Genomic DNA, 22,417 nt, shown 5'->3' on the forward strand with positions numbered 1-22,417 from the left:
CCGCCGGCTTCGGGAACAGTGTGCCGAATGCGATCGACGGTTGACCCTGTCGCTAAGATCGAGCCGATCGTACAGTAGTCATTCCTTGGTCATTTTCTTGGTCATTTCTCCGTAGTTTCCTTGGTCATTCCCCTCATTGATCAGGCCTTCCTGTTCTCAGCAATGTCATCCCAGACAACATCCCTTGCTGGTGACGAGTTCACTATCCCAACCTACGAGCAGATCGGAGCCAGCAGTGTTCCTGCAGATCAGGGTACGCTTTCTTTCGATCGCCCCCGCCTCTAAATTGCTAATAAACGTTCTATCCACAATCCCACACTAGCTCAGGAGAGATGTACCTACCTCTGTGGAAATTCTCTGGGCCCACTTCCCATCCGATCCCGAAAGCTTCTTGATGAAGAACTCTCTGCTTGGGCGACGCGGTTCGGCACCCCGTTCTCCCACCTTGTTCGTTTCTGAACTCTAGCTCCATAGAGCCGTCGAAGGTCACTTTGACCATCCTTACGGGAGAAACTGGACCGACATCGCAAGCACAGTAACACCACTTTTCGCCGAGATTGTCGGTACGAACATTGTGCTTCCAAGTAACTAACCTCACCCGTCTGCATATCTTTGCAGGCGCCGAGGAACAAGAAGTCGCATGCATGAGCACCCTGACCGCGAACCTGCATCTCATGCTATCTGCCTTTTACAAGCCAACATCTTCTCGTTATAAGATACTGTGCGAGGCGAAGGCGTTCCCTTCCGATCAGGTTAGCCTCTCGTCAGCCGTGTTGCGCTCGGGCTGAACGGAGGACTACCCTTAGTATGCATTCGCCTCCCAAGTGCGCGTCCATGGATATGATCCAGAAGAAGTTGTTATCGAACTAGCTCCACGGCCAGACGAGTTCACGCTCAGAGAAGAAGATATCCTCAAGGTCATTGCTGAGCAGGGGCAGTCCATCTCCGTCGTCATCTTCAGCGGCGTTCAATACTACACTGGTCAATGGTTCCCCATGCAGAGGATCACCAAAGCTGCCCAAGAGCAGGTAAGGGAACAAGATGCGTCCCGCTCACGCCCACGGTTCCTTTGCTGAATTTGCCTCGTAGGGTTGTATATGTGGGTGGGACCTTGCTCATGCCGTCGGGAACGTGCCGATGTCCCTGAGCGACTGGAACGTTGATTTCGCGGTCTGGTGTACGTACAAATACCTGAACTCCGGGCCTGGCGGTATCGCTGGGCTATTTATTCACAAGAACCACCAGCCCCAACCCCAGTGCGTCTGATTCTCTTGTTTATCGCTTCTCACTTGATGATAATCGATTTGATATAGATATGCAGGTTGGTGGGGCCATGATCCTCAAACTAGGTTTGCCATGCCCCCAGTCTTCTCCGCCATTCCCGGAGCGCAAGGGTTTCAGCAGTCCAATCCAAGCGCATTGACAACAGCTTCTCTACTTGGGGCCCTGCAAGTTTTCAAGAGCGCAGGCATGATGGATCCTATACGCAAGCGATCCCTTGAGCTCACAGCGTACTTGGAGAGCAAGCTCACACAATCGAAGTTCTACATACCTTCCCATAAGGCCGTCCGACTAATGCAAGACTCAACCGCTCAATCGGGGCCCTCCTTCACCATTATCACTCCGTCTGATCCTGAGTCACGGGGAGCTCAGCTATCCCTGCTGTTCTTACCGGCTCACCTCAAGGTCATGCAGCGAGTATCCGCCAGTTTGGCGGCAAACGGCGTAATAGGGGACAAGAGGGAACCAGATGTCATTCGCCTTGCCCCTGCTCCCTTGTACAATACAATCGCAGACTGCGACAGGGCTGCCTTGTGCTTGGAGAACGCTCTCTGCTCTCTGCTGCTGTAGTTTACGAGACACAGATATAGATGTGCTTGAATTGCTTGAAAGCGCTAGAAGTCGGGCACAACAGACTACACAACTCGATGAATGAACTTTTGTATGATGTCGCAATATCTATGGGAATCTAATGCTTCATTGTGGCCTTCCGCAAGATTCTCTACGTGTTTCCGTACGAACTGGTCCGGAACCATACCAAGAGCTTGGTATTGAGTAAGAAGATGCTGGTAAACCAGATTGCTTTGGCTAACATCGATCAATGGATCCGGAGGGTTATGGATGATAAGCCATTGAATATGCTGCGCTGTGGGCCGTAGGCTGGCACGTGTTACCGACACATCGGCATAGGAGGGCCTGGCACCGAACGCCGCCTCTATAAACCAAGATCGGTAGTTGGGAAACACCGCCAGGAGGTGGTCTATGTCGTACATCCCCTGGGACGTGGCGATGCCCCGAACTGCAGAGGCCAAGCTGTCGGAGGGACGAAGTGGGTCGGCCGAGCTGGAAGCATCCATGAAGATGGAGAAAAGCATATGTGCGCTGCAGCTGTGGCCAAGAAGGATCATGTCCTGCTTTGCAGTCCCCGAGGAGCTGCCTGGCGGGCCATTCCATTCATTTAAGAACGTTAGGAAGCGCAGGATGTCAAGAGCGTGTTCTGGATGATGAACGGCGGGGACGTCGGGTGCTGTCTCCCGAGGCGATAGCTTGTAGTTGGGCACGGCCACTGCACATCCTGTAGCACGCACGAGCCGGTCGGCAAGTTCGGCCCAGTCGGACTTGTCCTCACTGAAGCAAACCCATGGTTAGTCGGCACCAAAAGGGAGTGGAGCGGCAAAGCGCTTCGGAGGCTTGGTAGGGTTACCTTCTCCATGCACCGCCGTGGACGAAGCATATGACGGCCCGGTGTGTAGCATCGGAAGACGAAGAGTCGGGCGCCGTTGGCAATGGGACATAGTAATTAAAGAGATGGAATGGACTAGGAGGGCCCGAGGAGGTGCCCAAGGCGCTCCCCGATTGGACGTAGTACGGGATGTCTCTGAAGGCTTTGACGGACATGATGATGCTAACGGTCCGGGATGACTAGCTAGATTGGTGACTGTTGGTGAAGGAATTCGCAAATGGCACATGGCATCCGGGTTTGTGACGTGTTGAGACAGAATGTGCCTAGCACAAACTTGGCGCCGCCTCACACCACACAGGTGATATGACCAGGGCAGAGCGTAATCTTCACAGCCACCTCGCAGTAACCTGCCCTCAGTGACGTCACCCCTCAGCTATATAAGCTGCCTGTTCTCCCTCATATCCCAACACCCATTCTCTCTCACTCCTCCAGAAATGGCTTTCACCGCTTCAGACATCATAAAGGTGAGCATCCCACAACTGTTTATCTTCGCCTACCCCTGATCATCACTCTGCTAGATTATGTGCGTATAAATCCCGCACTACAACAGGCGTTCAAACATCATTGTTTAAAATCGGACTACTAGCTTCGCGTTTATCCTCCCTCCTCTGGGAGTGTTCCTCGAGCGTGGTTGCAATGCCGACTTCGTACGTTAGCCACTAGTGGTAATGTTACAATTTGACTGATCACAATATTAATCACACAGCTTATCAACATTCTCCTCACTATCCTTGGTTGGCTGTAAGTTTGACATTGTCCACATTTGTAGGGAATTAGACTAACTAAGCACACAGCCCAGGGATTATTCACGGTTCGTTCGACGTCTGCTTTGATGTCTACGCAAATCTAACTGCCTTCAACAGCCCTCTATATCATATTGAAGTATTAGCGTCACGTCCATCTACGTTATACCAGCTGGGTTGCGAACCGACTCTACGATACAATTTACCCGCATGCATACAACCTTATGTATCATCACACGGACTTGTTAAATTACAATGATGACTCTAAATGTATCTGGAATCAGTGCATAGTTTTTGAAACGCATACCAAGTCCGCTGGCTAATCCTCCTCATCCTCCTCGTCTTCATCTCCATCAGACTCCTCCGACTCTTGCTCATCAAATTGCTTGATCATATGTGCCCCAACTGTCCAGCACTTCTTGAAATTCTCCTTCAACCCCGCGTCAACGTCGTCTCCCCTTGAGGCTCGTTGCGAGTACCATTCTCGGATGTCGTCTTCCTCGACGATGTCGTCCTGATAGAACGCTGCTAATATTTGGCCAAACAGCGGCAACCGTTCAGACGATGCACAATGTGACTAAAGAGCACTTAGCAACGGAACGGTCAAAACCAAAGTGGCACATACCTGAAGTATCTCCACCGTCTCTACCGCGTCCACGCCGCCGATCCTGTCGACGAGTCCACCCCATCTCCCCACCATAGTCGCAATTTCCTTTCTTTGTTCGGGGCCACCCCCAGGAACAACCTTGATTCGATCGACGATGAAACCAATGACTGCCTCTCGAACGAGCCGTAAAGGGACATTACTGGCCATTCGCAGCGTTTTGAGCTCCACAGAAGCATTATCGACCGAATGCCCCTCTGAGAAGGCTCGCTCCAGGGACTGTATCGCTTCGTGATGAAACTCGGAGATGGCGGCTGAGTCGGCCTTGTCGACTAGGTTCGTGGTAGAGCTCAGGGGGAGAGATGTTGTGGAAGAGGCGGCATTGATTTCAAGGTGGTCGTCGTTCTCGCTGGAGCTGAATTCAGATTCGCTTTCAGAGTCTGTTACGGATCCCAGATCTGAGAGCTCGAGGTCCGACACATCATCGCCTCCAGGAAAGTGTAAGATAGACTGCTGTGGCAGTTCAAGGAAAGGCAACCGACCTATTCGCATGAGGCGCTGATTGATCGGGTTTTCCAGCTCGTCAACTTCTTCGTCTTCATCGACAGTGTCAGCGGGCCAAACGAGTGCGTTTGATTCTGCGCCAAGCTTGATAAGAAGGTCCGAAGGTTGGTCTGTATATTCTCTTGTCAGCACAATCTCACAACAAGGGCACATGACTTACTAGCTTCAACCTCGTCCCACTCCGAGTCTTCGTCCGAGTCCTCATTATCCGAATCATCGCCACTTGGTGGCTTGTGTTGCCTTTTTGTGGACAGTCGCTGGTACGGTCCTAGTCGTGCTTGAGGTCCAATGACGACGCCATCCGTTATCAGACATCCATTCTCAACGTGACTTCCATCTAATATTTTTGCGCCAGCTCCTACAATGCTGTAATTGATGACACAGTTTGCTCCGACCACAGCCCCGTCAAAGAGATATGAGTTGCGGATAGTTGTGCCGGGGCCAATAACGCAGTTCTGTCCAAGTACGGAGGACAGAATGTGAGCATTACCAAGAATTTGTGAGTTTGATCCAATCATGATGTTGTTGCCTAGTTGGCATTCGCTACAAAGTTTATGTCAATAGTAACACGGTCTAGAAGAGAAAGTAGCGTTACCGAGAGAGGACAACTGTGTTATCTTTGGCGATGTACTTGTTGCCACGGAGGTGCTCGTAAGAATGCCCACCCGGATGATTGTCATCCGGGACAAGAGGGAACGTCCAGCGAGACAATATATCCTTGCTTGAGAGCGATCTCAACATATGGAGCACTAGGGACACACATAAAGACTCACCTGATAGAATCATAGCTCCTCGTATCCTTGACGCGCGCTGCGTATCCGTCCTTCTCGATGTAACAATATATGTTCTTCATGAGCAAATCAGACGTAAGCACACCGTGCACAAAGTCACGTCTTATGTCCCCATAGTCAAAGTTATCTTGGAACAATGAAGGGACCTATATGGGGAGAGATCAGTCGACGTTTGAATGCAGGGTCCAGTTGCGCTTACTTCCACAGAGCACACATCGATAGAGCAGTCAATGAGATCATTTCGCACTTCTACTTCGGGGTGTTCGTCAAGTATCTCTCGCGGTATGGATGCATGGGCCTTGGGAGGGTAGCCAGTGACCGCTTCGTAGTGCAAGCACTCCGATGTTTCAGGATCCAGGACGTAAACGGACGCGTCCCCTCGCGACCTGAGTGGAGAGTAAGATCGCACCTCGAAGGGCTGCTGCAGAACGAACCTTGTACGATGCCTCGCGCCGCTCTCCTTCACCACCATGGTCATGATCGCATCCTTGTTGTGCTTTCGCCTTTCCTTGTGCGCACGGATAACTTCGTCGATCCGTACATTGCTTACAAGATCGCCCGTGACAAGTACGAAGTCGGAAGTGATAATCCCATGGGTGTATATGTCGCGCATAGCATCACCGGGGGAGAAGGTCTGCTTCGCGGTAACGATGGGCACAATCTTCAACCCTGTGCTGGGCTTTGACCATTTGGAGTTCCTATTATCACTGAACTGACGTCTGCGCATAGGATGGTAATGGGTACCGACTTGATGGCAGCCTTGACAAGCTCTGCATGCGAACGACATATAACGAAAATCTCTTGAACCCCAGCCAATGCTAGACTTTCAAAAGTCCAGTCAAGCAGCGGAGCATTGCAAACCGGAAGCAAGCACTAGGTTTAGATTAAGCCAAGAAGTCTTGCCGACGTGGGATTTAGCGTACTCGAGGCTTCTGCGTTGTTAAAGGCTTGAATCGTTTGTTGAAACTATCCGCAAGGACAACGGCCTGCAAAACTTCTTCTTCTTCATTGATGAGTCTCTCCTTACCAGAGGAAGGTTTTGGTGCCATGACTGACTCGTCGATCAGCTTGAATCAGTCTACCCGTAGGCATGAACGAATCAATCCCCATTACGTAATTCAATTGAGAAATCCCGACTTTTACCTACTTTTACTCGTCCGTGCATTATGTTTATCCGTTCCACATCATCGTTTCCGTTTATTGCCTGACATTCATTATCATGCCTTTCAATGCCACTTGTTGCAACCTTTTCAACGAGCCAATGTAAGATAGTATTTACCTAAGTTACATGCAAGTTACATGTCACGAAGCGAAATCACTGCCACCGTTCCTGTCAATATACCCACGTTCAGACTTGCGTCCCCTTCCAAGCCACTTCCAAGTTCCAACAGCGCAAGTCATGCACATATTTCTATCGGACAATCAATACATGACAATTGCTCAAAAAACATAGGACTCTCAGTGATCCGACCAAGGGGAATGCAAGGGTATCAATGATCGTATGGATCAACATTAGAGGTAGAGACGAGGATCAGGGTAGTCATGGGAAGAGGATTCGTCAAAGTAAAGCAAGAGGGGAAGACCAGATCCAATGAGTAGAGTAAGAAAGAAGAGGTCCGAAAGCTACCCGAAACAAAAAGGGCAACCTTCTACCGGTCAATCCAAGGAAAATAGCTCATGTCGTTCATAAAAATTAAAAAAAGCTATATGGAACCTCGATGCGAACTTATGCAGCGGCAGCAACAACGGGAGCAGCAGCGGGTGCAGGCTCAGCCGGGGTCTCCGCCTCCTCAGCGGGGGAAACCTCCTCAGCGATAGGTGCAGCGGCGGGAGCCTCCTCAGACGCAGGGTCCTCAAGAGGGCCAACAGGAGCCGGCTCATCGATCTTAGGGGGGTGCTCATCCACCTTGGCGGGGGTCGAGACCTCATGCTTGGGCCTTGATTTGAAGAGATCGCTGACACGAGCGGAAAGGCGACGGCTAACCTTGGCCTTCTTCTCCTTCTCCTTCTTCTCCTCAGCCGCCTGCCATATTTGGTTAGTAAGAAAGTTAAAATAATCCCCCAAAATCGCGAACCTTGTCCTCTTTAGGAGCCTCCGCGGCCGGAGTGGTAGCCTCAGCGGCGGGTTCAGCAGCAGACTGCTCGGGCGCAGGAATAGGCTCCTCAGCGGCGGTCTCGCTAAGAAATGTGTCAAAAGGCGACATCCGACCTCAAGCTTGAACAACTCACGTCTCCTTGACGGGCTCAGCAGGGGTTTCTTCCACCTTAGCGGGCTCTTCAGCAGCCGGAGCGGCGATCTCCTCAGCTTTGGGCTCAGCGGCAGCCTCAGCAGCGGGTTCCTCCTTGGCGGCCTCTTCTGCGGGAGCGGCAGCAGGAGCCTCGACTTCCTCCTTCTTCTTCTCCTTCTTGGGGCTCTTGGGAGCCTTCACCTTCTTCTCGGCCCTGTTCTTGCCGTCTTTGAAGGGAGCCAAAAGTTTGGCGAGAATACCGGGACTCTTAGGCCTGTCCTCCTTCTTAGCACCCTCAGCGGGGGTCTCCTTCGAGAAATGAGATTGCAATGATATAACTGATGGAAAGCAAATACTCACAGCCTTAGCCTCCTCCTTAGCCTCCTCCTTGGCTTCCTCCTTCGTCTCTTCCTTGACCGGCTCTGCGGGAGCAGCCTCGGATTCAGCGGCGGGAGCAGCCTCCTATACATCGTTTTTGAGCACTTCTGAATACAAATCTTTCCAAGTAACCTACTTCAGGCGTAGCTTCCTCTTCCTTGGGAGCCTCCTACGAGAACTATTAAGAGGGGAAGAAGAAAGAAGAAAAAATACGTACAGCAGGAGCAGGAGCTGCCTCCTCAGCTTTGGGCTCCTCGGCGGGGATGGGGGTCTCCTCAGCGGCAGGAGCCGGAGCCTCGGTGGCCTTGACCTCCTCGGCGGGAACAGCGGTAGCAGCGGGGGCCTCGGTAGCCGACATTATTGCAAGAAATGCGAATGTGAGCTAGAGGGGCAGTGGGTCAGGTCGTGGATAGTCGAGAGAAACGAGAGTTCTCACATGTAAAAGCTATGAAACTGTAAGGGAGGGGAGGGCTTGCCACGCAACCTGAAAACCCGTTGGCAGAAGAAAGAGAGAGAGAGAGGAAGAGATACGGTTGCCAACAAATTCCGCCTCTTCTTATCCCTATTTGGCTCCGCTTTACGCGCCAAACAAACCAATAACCTGATTTCATGATTTCAAAAAAAAAAATCCAACACATTGATTTCCTCATAAAGCAAATCACACACTCTCACAGCCGAACACTATTCCCTCCGCCACGCTTCACCCGGGTTGCATGTTCTGAGACGCGAAACGACGCGCCCGACCAGCGGTGCGAACGATCCTGACCGGCATCCATCCTTTGTCGCGTGAAGGTCATTGTGAGTGGCCCGTGCGGTGGCGTCTCATTAGGTCAGATGGTGAGACCTGACCAAAAATGGATATCTGAACAAACGCGCCTTTCCTTACGCGGATCGCACCCCGCCGCTACGCGTTTTAGACGACGATACTTAAGTACCCGAGCCCAATCAGCCAGTTTATCCCTGATCTTATCACCCATAGTCGCTCTGCATGCGCCGGCCACTGATAACATACGTGGCATGCAAAAACTCCTCTACCGGGGCCGCTGAAAGCCGTTCAAGTTGATCAGCTATTGCGGAGTCATAGGAACACGAATGAGCTTCATGTTGGTTTAGACTTCCGTCCGGCCTTGACCAGGCGGCGGCATCAGCAAGGGGGCTAACACATGGGCCGTTCTTCTGCGCCTGCTGGCACAATCCCGCTTTCCTTATTGTTTGGACAGCCAAGATGAATTTCGGACAGATATTCGTGATTTTGCTCTGCCATCACGCAGTATTGACATGCCATGATATTGCTACCGCGGGATGTGACATGCCTGGATAGATTCTTTGGCAGCTTGTTGCTGAATTCTCGTACTGGTGTGCGCCGTCCGACACTTGATCTTCACTTTAGCGCCCAACACCAACTAGGGTTTGCAGGGGCCTTGCGAGCTTTTGCGGTGGTCGCAAAGACTCAAGTTTGTGTCACCTTCCGTTACCTTCTAGGAGTTAGTCGCATCAGAATTTTGATGGGCACGAGATCAGCGTTCCTTTGACGTATTCTATCGATTAAAGGTCTCACGAGCATGAGGTGGGTGTTATAGATACGAGAAGCGAAGCCCGGATCTCTCCCGCCGTAACTTTACTTCTCCCTTCTCACAGGCTCTGGTTCAAGGGACACGATACTTCGTCTTCGACATCTTGTAACTCTCATCACTGCACAATAAATGCGTCGCAAAACTATTGGCACGCCCGTACGCTATGTTGAATTATTGTCTTTTGATTAAATCTAGAGGTTTATACTTGACGCGCTATACGCCCCGCGATGCAACGACGTCAGCGTGGAATGTTTCTCAGACCGCCGACGCGACAGCCTGAGACGAACTTGTCAGGTAAGAAGGCACACAGCGCCCGAGGGTTGCTCGGTGATTCTGTGCCGCATGAGGATAGCTTTTGAGGGCCACAATATCGGGATTGGTTGGTAAAGAATGGAGGGCTTAGTTCCGTCGCACTCTCAGGATCGATGTTTTGCGAGACTGGGTTGTTACCTAGTGACCATCCAGACTCCTTTATGTGTGCTTACAACAAAAATAAAACTTCCAGATCTTCGTATCGCAGCGTGATTTAACAAGGTTCTCAGCATTGTCAGGAAGAAAGCTCGTCCCCGACCGTTCAATAGCCTTTCAATTGTAGCCAGTGAATTGGGGTATTTTGCCATGCCCAGGCCCCTCTAAGAACCTCGCTTCCCACCAGCACGCTTCTACTAGTGTCGCGCCTCTCGCTGCAGGGGTGAAACAACACTTGGTCTTTCGTGTCCATGTCCTCGCCGGCTACTAGTATGTTCTCAATCAAATTCACGCCTTTAGTCAGCCCCAAAGATATACTACGAACTTAGGGCCAAGGACAAGATGACTACAGTAAGGTGGCAGCTAAACGCGAATGATAGATATGCGTCCCAACCGGGATGGATCGACAGATCATACAGATGCAGAAACGTCAGGTTTTTTGCGTGGAGCCACCCGCAAACCTTTCGCCTTCATCTGCTTACGTTTACTCTCTGAAGATATGCATCAGTATCACAACAAGCTTAAGATAGAAACGAGCTCACCTTCTATAAACTCCTGATCCTCATTGTCATTGAAGCGCGTCGGTTCCATGTCCACATCATTGACTGCTGCTTCTTGTTCGGCAATTTCTTTGCTTGTATCAGGCTTGCGACGCTTTTCGACCTTAAACTTTGCAACGTAGAAACCATCCATGTTGTGCACGTGTGGATAGAATCTCCGCGTCAAGCTCACGGACGGATGGAAAACCTTCCCTCGGAACTTCGTGAAACCTTCTCGGCCGAACCCAATACCAGTATCAACAAGTTTGACATTTGGTCGCTTTCGAAGAGCATAGTCAACTACAGCTTCGTTCTCGTCGACTGTCACAGAGCATGTTGAGTAAACGACGACTGCTCCGGTTTTGGAGTCTGGCGAAACACTGTCGATAGCGCATAGAATGAGTTGTTTTTGTAGGTGCGAGAGCAACTGGAAGTCTCGTTCAGACTGCAATTGCCCTGCAATGAGCATATAGGGTAGATATAAGAACCATTTTACTCACCTTATTGACTTTGACGCTCGAGTCTTTGCTGATGACACCAGTACCACTACATGGGGCGTCCAGCAGAACCCGGTCAAAACCACCTATCACCTTGGGAAATTCCCGACCGTCGTACGAGCAGACAGTAACATTTTTGCATCCTAATCGATGTACATTGGCCGTTAGACTTTTTGTTCTTGCCTTGTTGGCATCATTCGCAAAGACAACGCCTGTATTTTGCAGCAAAGCTGCTATGTGTGTTGTTTTGCCACCTGGCGCGGACGCCATATCTAGCACGCGCTCCTCTGGTTGTGGGGCAAGAGCGACGACAGGAAGGAAAGAAGATGCCGCTTGGAGCATGTAATGACCAGCGAGATATTCCGGCGTCGCGCCTATGAACAAACGGGTGAACATGAGTGCATATTTCAAGAGAGAGAGTTACCTACCAATGGGTACGCTACTTTCGAAGACTTGCAGACCAACATTTGTCCACTTGCCAATAGGTTCCAAGTTGACGCCGCGGTTAATTAAAACTTGAGCAAGGTCTCGTCTACGTGTCTTCAATGTATTTGTTCGAATGGTGACCGGTCTTGCGACTTCATTCGCTTCAAAAAATTCGATTGCCTAGGTCACACATCAGCATTGGTCGAAGGGAGAGATCTGAGGGTAATGTGCACCTCTGCAACGGGAAATAGCTGGAAAAGTTTCTGGGCAAGGAAGTCGTTATAGCCGTAGTAGGTAGCTATGTCAGCAACGAGCTGGTCGACATACTCTGACCGTGACCTGCCAGAATATTATATATCAGTTATTGACATCAGGAGTAAACTAACTATGAGAGTCACGAACCGGCCTGACTCTGCTCGTCGGCTGAAGTTACGGAGGACGTGGACACATTGCTTCATCCTTGTTTGCACGACATGAATATCTTCTACCCGATGTTTTGCCTCCTCCCTTTCTTCCGCAGTGGGTAGTTGAAAGAGTGCCTCGCCATCAGCATCAGCGTCGTCCATGTCATCAAGCTCCTCTCCAGCATCGTTTTGTTGGAACTCCTCGAGGTCAAGATCCGCTTCCTCTGCGGCCTTAGCGTCCAAAGCACGGGAACGGGCCTCAATATTCTTCAGCGTAACCGGGCCGTCCTCTTCCTCAGAGGAATCATCAGAGGCACCCCCAGATGGTATAATCTGTGTTGGGCGCGCTTGCTGTTTGGATCTTTTCAGGCTCGACGAGAACAGTTGCAAGTCTTCGCCCTCATCTGAGCTAAGATTTAGTTCTAGCGTTCCAGCCTCTGGCTCTTCATCCCAAGCATCATTCCTGCAATTGTGAGAATATGATTAAATCATGAGGGAAGCAGAGCGGGAATGCTGACTCAAGAGGAAGGTCCATGTTGCTCAAGTCGTCTACGAAAGTATCATCCTCGTCAACATCACTAGCGGCTTCCCAACCATCGCTTTCAAGATCCTCGTCAAGGTCTCTGGTTTTTTGGGCCTTGGTTGTCTTTTTGGAGGGAGCAGCCACTTGTTTCACATTCTTTGCTTTTTTGGCAGGACGGGCGGATGAGCGGAGGTCTTCCTGGTCGACATTATTCGCTTTTCGTTTTTGCAACTTTTTCGATGAAGGGGTATCATTTTGAGCTGGTGAAGAGAGAGGTTTTGGAGGCTGCTGCTTGTTCTTAGCACGTCTTCCCATTGTTATTGAGGTTTGATGGATTGAAGCTCAGAGTATGAAGTGAGGACGGAGGAAGCACAAGTATCACTTGGTATGAACGTTAACCGTCGATCGTTCCGAGCTGTCCGAATGCCGATCCGCAGATAAAATCATGTTCTGAGCAGTATGACATCTCTACATAAACAGGGGCTTCATTTGTCGGTCTTTGACACTTCTCTTTACTCTGTCCTCCTGGTGCTCAGGCAACCTCAAATTTGGATATGCTCTCAATGATAACATGGAACATAGTTGTAAGATACCCGTAACCTAAAGCTTCGTCAGCTAGCCAATGCGGATGCCAAGGGCAAGGCCAGCGACAAAAGACGCTCGAGGCTGAAAGTCCGCCGTCAGAAAGTTCACTAGGCCGTTCCAAATAGAACCGATGGTTGGAGCTCTCTTATGCCCAAGGCTGTCCGTCCTGTAGAAAAGGTTTTCAAAACGAGCCCCTGCTTGCCTCCAATCGATCCGGACAATGGAAGCGGATCCCAGGAACTGCAAGCCGACTGGATTAGATCTTGCAGTAGGATACATGTTACATGGACGGAAGTCACCTGAAGAAGAACGAATACACCACCGAGGCAGAAAGCCACCAGTCTGGCTCCCTTCTTGATGAACACACCGGCGCAAACCCCACATACCGTTCCAAATGTCAACTCGCGCATATTGACCATAGAAGAAGGGGCGGGAGGAGCATTGATCTCGCTGGATAATGGCAGAGGAGGACGAGGAGGGGCTATGACTTGCAATGAGCTTATTGCAAAGCTTCGAGTGGTCGCTGAACTTACCATCGCAGCGCAAGGTAGGGGAAGCAAGTTCATTGACTCCCAAGCCAAAGCAGACTATGCCGACAGTGCTCCAGAGTGCAACATTGTTCTTGCGGGTCGTCAACTGCGACGTTTGAGAAACTAGAGGCGCCCAACGGTGAGAGCTACGAAGATTGAGACAAGCGATGTTTCTATACGCAAGCGAGGTGGAGCTAATGGTTGACTGGCGCAAAGCCATCGACGGGTTAAGACCTAGCGCAAATCGAACTGACATGAAAGACACTTGGTAAAGAGCGTCTTGGAAGCAGCGTTGGTGTTGGCGAAAGCTGGGAGCACGCGCAAATGATCGCCGACAACTCAGAGGGTCTGACTGACGTCACACGAAACTTAACCAACATTTCTTATGGGTCAATCTAGACGCCAGGTCGTACCTTAGGATATAAACATGATATACACAGGCATGAGCAATATTGGGAGTTCGGGATCCAATTGATTGGTTAATAAAGACTACTTTACATTTAAAAATGCAACAAACGTTAAGGTAATTAAACTGATTGACCAAAAAAATGTTCAATGAGGGGTGTTCGTGAGTCAAATATGTGATGGCACGGGCGAGTTCGTTATAAAGAAGTCAAGCAATATACGCGTAAGAACGGTAAGCATGAATGTCCAAAGTGAATCTGCCCCAGACCATGAGTGCTGCTAGAGAGTCCGTAACGATATACATACAATGGAAGAGTCTATAATCGCGTTCCATTAGCCGCATCTGTCACGAGTTTCCGCCATTGATTAATGTCGACGGAACCAGATGAATCCGACCGTGAATGGCTTAACGCAGTTGGAGGCGGGGGTGGCAAAGTCCAGTCTTCCACCATTGGTTCTGAGCTACGTCCCGCGTGGCTCTCCTGCAAGCCATTGGAGAGGATGATTTCATCGAAGTAGGCTTCAGGTTCTTCCAGATTTCCTGTGATAAGAGGACTGGAGTATGACCTTGCTCCCGACAACGAATAGGTTCTGGAGGGCGTGCTTGGTCTCGCGACGCTGGTTTGACGAGAGCCGGGATATATTGGAAACTCATATGCCGCAGTCGCTGAGGGTCCATCAGCGGCTCCTGATATCAAAGAAAGAGGTCTTTCCTCTTGGATGAGAGTTCCCCTAGGTCTGAGAAATGGAGGCGTTGTAGACCGAATGGCTGCGGTATTTATAGGTGTGTATAGCCTGGCCAAAGGTTTGAAGTTTGTTACATCTTCGTGAATCGACGGAGTAGAGTACATTGATTCGCTTGTTGTGAGGCTTTCGATGAGCCTTGAATCATCCGGTTGATGGTGTGCGATTGATGCTGAGACGGAGGATGTTCGCGTGTCCTCGAAAGAGTGAGGATGAGGCTGTTGGGGCAGCTCGGGTGGATGGAGCGAATCTCGTGAAGCCGACGGCACAAGCGTTCGCTTTTCCTCCCGATTGGCGTTTCCGTATTCTTCAGTGACGTTACTGATCGGTTCCTTCGGCTTTGGCACACAAGCCATGACTGGGAGGGCTATTCCGTAGGCGATCACTGAGGTAGGACCAAATTAGACACGACATGGATTGACCAGAAATTGAAGCCCTTACAAAATGCTGTTAATATCCAAGAACCTACTAGCACGGCCAATGACATTTGATGGCAGTGCTCAGAAGATCCTGCTCTATAATCAGCATCGCCTTGTCTGTGAAAGCAAAGTGACTCTTACCAAAGCTATGACAGGGCCAGTGCAACCCATACTTTGTAAAGACAGCCGATGCCGCTACACTCAGTCAGTTTTTGTTAGCTTTGAGTGACGCTATTTATAGACCCAGAGTGGCACACCAGTGTGCAAACCGACTAGCATTACTGCGCGCGCAGCATCCCACCAATAGTCATATTTGACCACAATCCTGACGAATGTCATGAATGATGCTGCGGACGTCAGAAGCGGGCAAATAATCTCACATCAGGTACAGCAGGATCGAGGTAACGAAGTCAAGCCCGGCGAAGCCACATAAAAATCCTCCTATTTGCGAGTTAGGCACATGCATTCTTGCCCTAGACGAAGACAGTAGATGCGACGTACTTTCACCCCTGCTATAACCTTTCCAGTTTTTGGCCAGGAAAACCACGATGACAACAGTCCATGTCAGAGAGATGATAGCAGAAATTGCTGGGAGTGGTGAGTTAGCTCGTTTGTAGGTTACGTCCTTGATATCACTTACAAAGCACGAAGAGACGCAATCTGCGAAACCACAACCAGGTGTCAGAGACAGACATTAAGGGCAGTTCCGACGTGCAGGGAGTAGGGTACAATTAGGGAGACGGGCAGAGAACGAGAACAGAAAAGCGTTGGTTTAAAAGAATGCGCAGCTGAGGGTAGAGGGCCGGCCTAGGCGCCATTATATTCAATAGATCTATAAAACTGGGCCTAAGGCTGAGAACGAGAGGGGGTAAGAATAGCCCTCGAGGTGCTTTTCCTTTCAAGCGCATCGCCGGCATGTGTCCATGGTGGGCGGCGAGCATAGCCGTGCATGGCTGGTGAAATTTTGAAATTGGAGCGAGCCTAACACCATTAGGAAGTCACAGGAATGCTGATGTCTCTTCGTGTGTGATACCAGAGGGTTGCCAGATGTACCAGGAGAACGCGTAGGTACGTCGCACAGCTCTGTAGGATCCAAATGATGGTCGGAGGAGAGGTTTGGGGTGGATCGGTTTATGCGTTATTGAGATGCGTTCTAAATACAGTAGGTAATAACCGAAGCAATCGACACCGCACGCAAATGAAACGTCGATGCTCGCCCCGGCGTTTAATCGCCTTCCTCACGCAACACACCATGTCTGTCTACTCAGAGCAGCAGCCGCTGCTTTCTAACACGGACGACCCAGAGGTGGGGGAAGTTGAACATAGAATTTCGTCTCCGACAACCGCGCGCGAAAAACTAGCACAATTCTTGGAGTCGCCCGGTCTTCACATTCTTGTTCTCGCACTGGTCAGTGCTTCATGAGGCTTCATCTTGAGCGCTCGGACTGAGAATCATGATGTTACTGTACGCCCTGCATATCTGCTTGTAGATCGCACTTGATGCTGTCTGTGTCCTTGTCGACCTCGGTTATTCCTTTCTTTCCGAAGGCTGCTCGCCTCCCGAGGGACCGGATGCTCCTGTGTGGATGAATGTGCTCGCCAACATATCTCTCGCCATTACCACCGTCTTTTTGGTGGAAATACCTCTTGCATTATGGGCCTTCGGATTTCGTTATTATATCCCGTTCAAGGGCATTCCCCATGCTCCTTTGCACCTATTTGATGCTGTCATCATAATTACCACCTTCACTCTTGAGTTTATTCTCAAGGGCCGGGAAAGAGAGCTCGTTGGTTTACTTATCATTCTTCGTCTGTGGCGGCTTGTCAAATTAGTCGGAGGTAACGTTACTGCTGTTGCATCCATTCCACCTATTGCTCACGCGTAACTCAAGGCATTGCCGTGGGTGCAGGGGAGGTCGAGGAAGGCGTAGCTAAAGAACTTGAGGACACCAGGAGGCAACTGGAGGGAGTGACAATTGCCCTGAACAAGGCTCGTGACGAGAACCGTAAGCTACGGTCCAGAATCACCTGGCTAGAGACGGGCGGGTCGGAGGGCGAAGAGCCTAGCGCGACTGAAGCCGATTAGCGTTTGTACCATAGTATTTTATGACCGCCGAGCATGTGAAGCCCTGGACGCGTTATGTGCTAATGGTTATCTGTGGTACCCGGTGTTATGATGGAAAACGTGCGAGGACGTTGATATAAGATAACGCAGATATGCAGGGATGTTCAGAAAGATACTGCTAGTACAGACCATCATGCACTGTCATGGCTGAAACGCTAACTCCCAACGTGCAAACGTCCGCCCAAGTACTGCCGGAATGACTCTTTTCCCGTCAAACTTGGCAAAGTTCCAGGGATTGACGTCGACGGGAAGCAATTCTATGCGGGTCCAGTGAGATCCGATTAGATTCAAGTTGCGTACTGGTTATTCCGAAGTATAAACTTACTAACCCTCGCTTATGCAGAAAAACACTATATAGCCTGGAGCCATCCCGCTGGCAACAAATGCGGATACTCGTGAATCATCTGACTTCAAGGGCCGTGTGTTCAGTATTTTGGACAACAGATCTACGTGATATTTTGCTGAGACTTGCATGAGCATGCACTGCATGAGTAGTTTGTACAGCTGATAACTTGAACGGAATGAAACAACTCACGTTATTGATCGTCAGCCTCTTGCACCACTCTGCTTCGTGGCCTCCAAGTTGTACTGTACGTTCTTGCGATACTTGGTGCTCAATTCAGCCGCGATCTTTACTGACGCATTCGCGCGAAGAATTTCCTACGCGAGCCATTTAGCTTGTATCATTGCATCAGAGTCGATGTCCAAATGCACCAACCTCGACGCAGCTGTTCATCTCCATCATCATCTCAGTGCAAACCGACTACATGAATGTGAATGACAAATTGAGTGAGAAATATCATGACCAACATACCGCGTTTTTCACAATCCGCTCCAGTAAGACAGCTTGCCTTTCGGCGTGAGGGTTCTCCATGGGAGTCGCGAACAAGGTTATTTGAAGCTGACGGAAGAAATAAAGACGCATCGAATCACATGATAAAAAGCCAAGCTTGAAAGCTTCACGCGTTTGGCACGAGCAGCTCGAGCACCGTACCGCTAATATCAAGAACGACTGTCTTCTGATATAGGGTCTGCCTAGGGGAGACTACCGTACCGCTCGTCTCAAATTTCAAGCTCAAGTCTAGCTAACTTGGCAGGTTGCCTATTACTATGTACTCGTAACTTGTAATGTAGAAGTATGGGATGTAGAAAGTGAAAGTAAATAGCTGCTAGATCGAGGGCGATCTAAGGCGATGGCACTACAGTAGTGCACGGCATGACGAGTATGAAGCGCAGCTTCGGTCCTTCCAGACCAGAAACATGGACAAAGCATTTTGCACGTGGCAGGCCTAAGGATAGCCTTTGTTTATACTGCTATGCAGAGCCTCAAGCGCTCGGGACAGATAGGTGAGAGCGTCGTTGGAAGTGTTTCCGTCAAGAGGATGCAGTCCAACGCCCCGTCACTGTGCCTAAAGTGCACGGTCAACCAATAAATAGAGCCGTCGCTCCGTACTCCTTCATGACTCCTGGGCCTCTTCAATACGGTAATGAAGAGTAGGAGGCCTGGAGAATATGTTGAACTCGTGAGTGCGAGCTTCGTTCCTACTCTTCAGTTGCAACGGGGTACCTGCACTTGTCAGTGAGGGCATGAATGAACGAACGTCTTGGCAAGCATCCTTGGAGAGCCTTGTCATCGTTTCCCGCAGCTGAGCAGTGATAGGATTCAACTCCTGCTGCGAGCGGTCTGAAAGGTAATGAGAGGTTGAGTTGACATTGGACGAAAAAGACAATACCGTATAGAACAGCTATTATCCGCGCTACGCCAATGCGTACACCTTCAGTACCATCAGTGGCAAGTCGCCCTAGTGCATCGGAAAGACTAAAACAGTTGTTCAATTCAAGGGTGCTATCTTCGCACTTTGCAAGGATGGTTTGGATGCATTTGAGAAAGCTGGATTAAAAGCATACTTAACTCGGGGACATATCCATTCGCGAAGCACGTACGTCATCCGTTTCTTATGATGCTCAGATAAGGATAACTCCGATATATCTGCTGCTAACTTGTCAAAGAGCTGACCACAAGTCTTGCGGCGGTCCCAAAATGCCGCAATCTGACGGGAAGAAGCTTAGCATGTATGTATGCAAATCAAAATTTGAGCTTACTGTATCAATGGCCGCATCCCGCACACCACCAAAATCGTCTTGTAACGCAATCCTTATCAGTCGATGAACATGCTCAAACTTCTTCGGAGGACTATTGGTCTTCAGAAGCGCGCGAATGATACCGTCCCTTTCTCTCCAATTGCGCAGCCATCCTTCACTCCAGATAATTTCAAGTCCTGTATATATCTCGTCCTGCCCTTCTGGGTCCAGGGAATCCAACAATGATGCCAAACATTCAATGGCCTTCATGCGGATATCACCCTCTTCTTCACACCGCATGGCATCGAGCCAGACACCCTTGAGATCCCTGCGGGCACTGTCCGGCCCTATTATGTTGGCGAGGTCTCCCAGGCTGGCTGCCAGAGTGCGGCGGACCTTGGGTGAGCGATTTTGAGAAAGGGCAACATATAGTGGGCGTAATTCATCCCAACGAGTCCGTCCAAGAGACAACGCCACAGCAGGATAATTGAAAGCGCATGCTAGAGGACGCGCAGGATCCTCATAGAATAGATCAAGAGGCGACTTAGGAGAACCACTTGACGGAAATCGAGATTCGCCTTGTTCAAGTAAGGACTGGGTTGACCGACGTTTATCGTGAGCACGTTTGTCTTCTTCTCGACCGAGAAATAGCCTAAGAAGGTCCTCTGGGGGTCCATCCTCATCCTCGTGAAAAGTATAGACGATCTCGCCCAAGGCTTCGAGAACACCGGTACGCACGGAGGAAGATTCATCGCGTGCTAGTGGTATAATGGTGTTCAGCGCTAAACTGCGCCGAGCAGCTGGGGACAATCGTGACAGGAGAGCGGGCAATGCGAACATGGAAGAATGTCGAACGTGCCATATAGGATCAGCCCGAAGGGACTCAAACAGAGGTATCTGAAATGGTTATGCTCAGAGCTGTATGTGAAGTGCTATGAACTTACCAAAGAGCAGATAACTATTTCTTGGGGTACAACCTTGGCCAAAGCACCCAGAGCGAAAGATGCCTCCCGACGAACCCAAAATACGGGATCTTGAGAGACTCTGGCAACTTCCTTAACGAAAATGCCCTTGATATCCTCATCCAGAGAACCTAAATTCATAATCGTAATGAGGCACGCAGAATTATAATGTCAACCCCAAGTACTTACTCCCAGCTGCTACGGCAGCAATGAGACTCATGCTCGACAACCGCCCAATAGCGGCTTGTTCTTCGTTATCGCCGTTGAAATAATTGTTGTAATTGGCCAACTCGGATGATGGAGACAAAGGCTTCTTTTCACCAAGAGCCCGGTCTTCAGTGTACAGATCATCACCGGGGGGACTTTGCGCAGTTTGTACAGAGTTGTTGCCAGGTTTTATTGAAGGTGCGGCCAAAGGAGGACTTGGAAGGTTTACTATCTCGTTTGAGTTCTTGACGTTTTGCTCTTGTTCAGCTGGTGGAACCACAGGAAAGTAAGGATTTATGTTCCCCAAAGATGCAGCTTTGTTCGCACTGAAAGAAGACCGTCGGGCAGTGTGGACGCCCTGATTCTCCTGAATAGATCCGCTCGAGAGCTCGTCGTCCCGTTCGTCAACAGCTCCATCAAGTTTACCCATCCCGATCACGACCTGGTGCAGAATTTCCCGTTCAAAGATCTTCCTCTCATAAGCTGTGAAGTCCCCGCAATGTTCAACGTCAATTTCATGGGCCCGGCTTAATAGCAACACTACCGCATGCCTTGCCGGGCCGCTAACCATACTGTTGGGGCTTAGAAGCAAAGTTCCCAGGATGGGTGTGAAGGACTGGACCGATATGACAGTGACGTCGTCAGCCACCTCTAACAACTGCTGCTCCTCGTCGACGGCAGTGTCAACAAGTCTACAGTGCTGCGACCAATAGTTAGGTTGTCAATGTTGAATCACCTTGAACGCTACTTACTGTGAGATAGTACCATATGATGTCCGGTAACTCTGCTGCTAGAGCCTCCTTGACGGCCTCTTCTGAGGGCTGGGTCAGTCTCAAGAGCGGTGTAGCAACTCTCGAACGTCACCTTCGTCCATAGCCAAGTTGGGCAACAGGGGTAATACATATTCCACAGCCTCCAGCGGGGTGATTTGCATGAGGAAGTTGGGCAGTGCATGGGAGATGAATACCCTGTCCACAGCGATCAGCGCCCGAATGGCTACAAAAGTGCAGAGCTTACCTGTGATGGGTAGCTCTGCTACGTGAAAATAGGTATATTTTCTCGAGAGTATTTAGCCCTTCGTCTTCAAAAGTGAAGTCTAATGCGAACTCGGGCGTAGCAAGTAGCTCTGGAGAAGGTATGGTTTCTAGCTCAGCAGGTGGTGGTGAGGGGTGCTGAGCGGATGCTGGAGGTTGTGATTCGGCTGCCAGGGGTGGTGGGTGGATGTAGATACCCGCATCTCGTGGGACTGAGGGTGAGGGTACAGCTTCGGTCTGCGGCGAAGCTATGGGGGTGGATGGAGCCGTGTAAAAGACAAGGCCTGGAGAGGAGGGAGGTGTTTCAAAGGGGTTGTCCGCGGCTGGTGATGGAGAGGAGACAGGAGAGATGGAGTGCCTGACCATGGAGGGGGGAGCAAGGTTAATGTACGAGGGCGGTGTCGCCGTCCGAGAGGAGGAGGGCTGAGGATTAGGCTGGGTTGAGGCCTGCTCGACGAGAACATTGGCTTGATTGGTTTGGGAGGGGCGAGGATGAGACACTACGATGCCCATCGTCGACGGGAGAGGATGGAAGGGATCTTGCTTGAGGGAGAAGAGGAAGAGGAAGAATATAGGTGACCTACTAGGAGTAATGATAACCTTCGAAGAAGAGGTTGAACGGATACAATGTGTATGACACGAGGAGCCGGCGCTGGTTTTGGTGTGAAGGAACGAGTCTAGATATGACGCAAAGCAAAGGGACCACTCAGACCAGACAGAACGTCTCTAACATCTCGGAGACCGAAATGTGTGTCTGGAAATCTGGAGGACCAGAATTAACCGGTCAAAAAAGGGGTTTAAACTGGAGAGAGCTGCTGCGTTGGCAGACTGTTGGTCCCAGG

At 50.3% G+C, this 22,417-nt stretch overlaps 9 protein-coding genes across 9 annotated transcripts; 2 read left to right on the forward strand and 7 right to left on the reverse strand.

Annotated features, from left to right (window-relative positions):
* The first annotated feature begins 123 nt into the window (after window positions 1-123).
* Window positions 124-3,171, forward strand: CONPUDRAFT_97615 (kynureninase). Its single transcript, XM_007766465.1, has 7 exons — window positions 124-253; window positions 323-422; window positions 475-563; window positions 619-752; window positions 807-1,028; window positions 1,090-1,256; window positions 1,314-3,171. The coding sequence occupies exons 1-7, from the start codon at window positions 163-165 to the stop codon at window positions 1,849-1,851; spliced, it is 1,341 nt and encodes a 446-aa protein (XP_007764655.1). The 5' UTR covers window positions 124-162; the 3' UTR covers window positions 1,852-3,171.
* Window positions 3,172-3,511: 340 nt separating this feature from the next.
* CONPUDRAFT_141788 (nucleotide-diphospho-sugar transferase) lies at window positions 3,512-6,542 on the reverse strand. Its single transcript, XM_007766466.1, has 9 exons — window positions 6,369-6,542; window positions 6,194-6,318; window positions 5,880-6,143; window positions 5,645-5,831; window positions 5,428-5,591; window positions 5,250-5,375; window positions 4,815-5,197; window positions 4,112-4,764; window positions 3,512-4,063 (listed from the first exon to the last, which is right to left on the reverse strand). Exons 1-9 carry the CDS (start codon window positions 6,492-6,494, stop codon window positions 3,806-3,808), a joined length of 2,286 nt encoding a protein of 761 aa, XP_007764656.1. The 5' UTR covers window positions 6,495-6,542; the 3' UTR covers window positions 3,512-3,805.
* A 160-nt stretch (window positions 6,543-6,702) lies between these two features.
* On the reverse strand, window positions 6,703-8,580 carry CONPUDRAFT_79730 (uncharacterized protein). The gene is made up of 7 exons (XM_007766078.1): window positions 8,488-8,580; window positions 8,269-8,433; window positions 8,188-8,220; window positions 8,034-8,135; window positions 7,675-7,982; window positions 7,521-7,623; window positions 6,703-7,468 (listed from the first exon to the last, which is right to left on the reverse strand). Exons 2-7 carry the CDS (start codon window positions 8,407-8,409, stop codon window positions 7,172-7,174), a joined length of 984 nt encoding a protein of 327 aa, XP_007764268.1. The 5' UTR covers window positions 8,410-8,433; window positions 8,488-8,580; the 3' UTR covers window positions 6,703-7,171.
* A 1,924-nt stretch (window positions 8,581-10,504) lies between these two features.
* On the reverse strand, window positions 10,505-12,013 carry CONPUDRAFT_48260 (NOL1/NOP2/sun family RNA met; the record flags this gene model as incomplete). The annotated part of the gene is made up of 6 exons (XM_007765878.1): window positions 10,505-10,584; window positions 10,636-11,077; window positions 11,133-11,503; window positions 11,558-11,735; window positions 11,789-11,894; window positions 11,958-12,013. 6 exons carry the CDS (start codon window positions 12,011-12,013, stop codon window positions 10,505-10,507), a joined length of 1,233 nt encoding a protein of 410 aa, XP_007764068.1.
* A 956-nt stretch (window positions 12,014-12,969) lies between these two features.
* On the reverse strand, window positions 12,970-13,851 carry CONPUDRAFT_79733 (uncharacterized protein). The gene is made up of 3 exons (XM_007766079.1): window positions 13,601-13,851; window positions 13,367-13,548; window positions 12,970-13,307 (listed from the first exon to the last, which is right to left on the reverse strand). The coding sequence occupies exons 1-3, from the start codon at window positions 13,815-13,817 to the stop codon at window positions 13,098-13,100; spliced, it is 609 nt and encodes a 202-aa protein (XP_007764269.1). The 5' UTR covers window positions 13,818-13,851; the 3' UTR covers window positions 12,970-13,097.
* Window positions 13,852-14,051: 200 nt separating this feature from the next.
* On the reverse strand, window positions 14,052-15,998 carry CONPUDRAFT_79734 (uncharacterized protein). The gene is made up of 6 exons (XM_007766080.1): window positions 15,806-15,998; window positions 15,667-15,753; window positions 15,546-15,606; window positions 15,307-15,490; window positions 15,188-15,256; window positions 14,052-15,131 (listed from the first exon to the last, which is right to left on the reverse strand). The coding sequence occupies exons 5-6, from the start codon at window positions 15,231-15,233 to the stop codon at window positions 14,320-14,322; spliced, it is 858 nt and encodes a 285-aa protein (XP_007764270.1). The 5' UTR covers window positions 15,234-15,256; window positions 15,307-15,490; window positions 15,546-15,606; window positions 15,667-15,753; window positions 15,806-15,998; the 3' UTR covers window positions 14,052-14,319.
* A 419-nt stretch (window positions 15,999-16,417) lies between these two features.
* On the forward strand, window positions 16,418-17,251 carry CONPUDRAFT_69967 (uncharacterized protein; the record flags this gene model as incomplete). The annotated part of the gene is made up of 3 exons (XM_007765978.1): window positions 16,418-16,573; window positions 16,656-17,004; window positions 17,058-17,251. 3 exons carry the CDS (start codon window positions 16,418-16,420, stop codon window positions 17,249-17,251), a joined length of 699 nt encoding a protein of 232 aa, XP_007764168.1.
* Window positions 17,252-17,836: 585 nt separating this feature from the next.
* On the reverse strand, window positions 17,837-18,164 carry CONPUDRAFT_47380 (uncharacterized protein; the record flags this gene model as incomplete). The annotated part of the gene is made up of 3 exons (XM_007765819.1): window positions 17,837-17,950; window positions 18,009-18,053; window positions 18,105-18,164. The coding sequence occupies 3 exons, from the start codon at window positions 18,162-18,164 to the stop codon at window positions 17,837-17,839; spliced, it is 219 nt and encodes a 72-aa protein (XP_007764009.1).
* Window positions 18,165-18,747: 583 nt separating this feature from the next.
* Window positions 18,748-21,941, reverse strand: CONPUDRAFT_48322 (ARM repeat-containing protein; the record flags this gene model as incomplete). The annotated part of the gene is made up of 10 exons (XM_007765883.1): window positions 18,748-18,974; window positions 19,024-19,181; window positions 19,235-19,341; window positions 19,394-19,928; window positions 19,968-20,269; window positions 20,317-20,465; window positions 20,524-21,241; window positions 21,294-21,355; window positions 21,406-21,509; window positions 21,559-21,941. 10 exons carry the CDS (start codon window positions 21,939-21,941, stop codon window positions 18,748-18,750), a joined length of 2,745 nt encoding a protein of 914 aa, XP_007764073.1.
* Window positions 21,942-22,417: the final 476 nt, after the last annotated feature.

The sequence above is a fragment of the Coniophora puteana genome (genome assembly GCF_000271625.1).
Source record: "Coniophora puteana RWD-64-598 SS2 unplaced genomic scaffold CONPUscaffold_2, whole genome shotgun sequence".
In the NCBI taxonomy this organism is placed as follows: Eukaryota; Fungi; Basidiomycota; class Agaricomycetes; order Boletales; family Coniophoraceae; genus Coniophora; species Coniophora puteana.

Coding starts and splice junctions, on each gene's coding strand:
- CONPUDRAFT_97615 (XM_007766465.1), top strand. CDS start 163: ATGTCATCCCAGACAACATCCCTTGCTGGTGACGAGTTCACTATCCCA. Junction 254..322: donor CAGTGTTCCTGCAGATCAGG/GTACGCTTTCTT, acceptor ATCCCACACTAG/CTCAGGAGAGATGTACCTAC. Junction 564..618: donor ACTTTTCGCCGAGATTGTCG/GTACGAACATTG, acceptor ATATCTTTGCAG/GCGCCGAGGAACAAGAAGTC.
- CONPUDRAFT_141788 (XM_007766466.1), bottom strand. CDS start 6,494: ATGGCACCAAAACCTTCCTCTGGTAAGGAGAGACTCATCAATGAAGAA. Junction 6,144..6,193: donor CTTGTCAAGGCTGCCATCAA/GTCGGTACCCAT, acceptor CAGTGATAATAG/GAACTCCAAATGGTCAAAGC. Junction 4,064..4,111: donor AGACGGTGGAGATACTTCAG/GTATGTGCCACT, acceptor AGTGCTCTTTAG/TCACATTGTGCATCGTCTGA.
- CONPUDRAFT_79730 (XM_007766078.1), bottom strand. CDS start 8,409: ATGTCGGCTACCGAGGCCCCCGCTGCTACCGCTGTTCCCGCCGAGGAG. Junction 8,221..8,268: donor AGGCAGCTCCTGCTCCTGCT/GTACGTATTTTT, acceptor TAGTTCTCGTAG/GAGGCTCCCAAGGAAGAGGA. Junction 7,469..7,520: donor AGGCTCCTAAAGAGGACAAG/GTTCGCGATTTT, acceptor CAAATATGGCAG/GCGGCTGAGGAGAAGAAGGA.
- CONPUDRAFT_79733 (XM_007766079.1), bottom strand. CDS start 13,817: ATGGCTTTGCGCCAGTCAACCATTAGCTCCACCTCGCTTGCGTATAGA. Junction 13,549..13,600: donor CCCTACCTTGCGCTGCGATG/GTAAGTTCAGCG, acceptor TGCAAGTCATAG/CCCCTCCTCGTCCTCCTCTG. Junction 13,308..13,366: donor GTGTATTCGTTCTTCTTCAG/GTGACTTCCGTC, acceptor GTCGGCTTGCAG/TTCCTGGGATCCGCTTCCAT.
- CONPUDRAFT_79734 (XM_007766080.1), bottom strand. CDS start 15,233: ATGTCATTGGCCGTGCTAGTAGGTTCTTGGATATTAACAGCATTTT. Junction 15,132..15,187: donor TTGGATATTAACAGCATTTT/GTAAGGGCTTCA, acceptor GTCCTACCTCAG/TGATCGCCTACGGAATAGCC.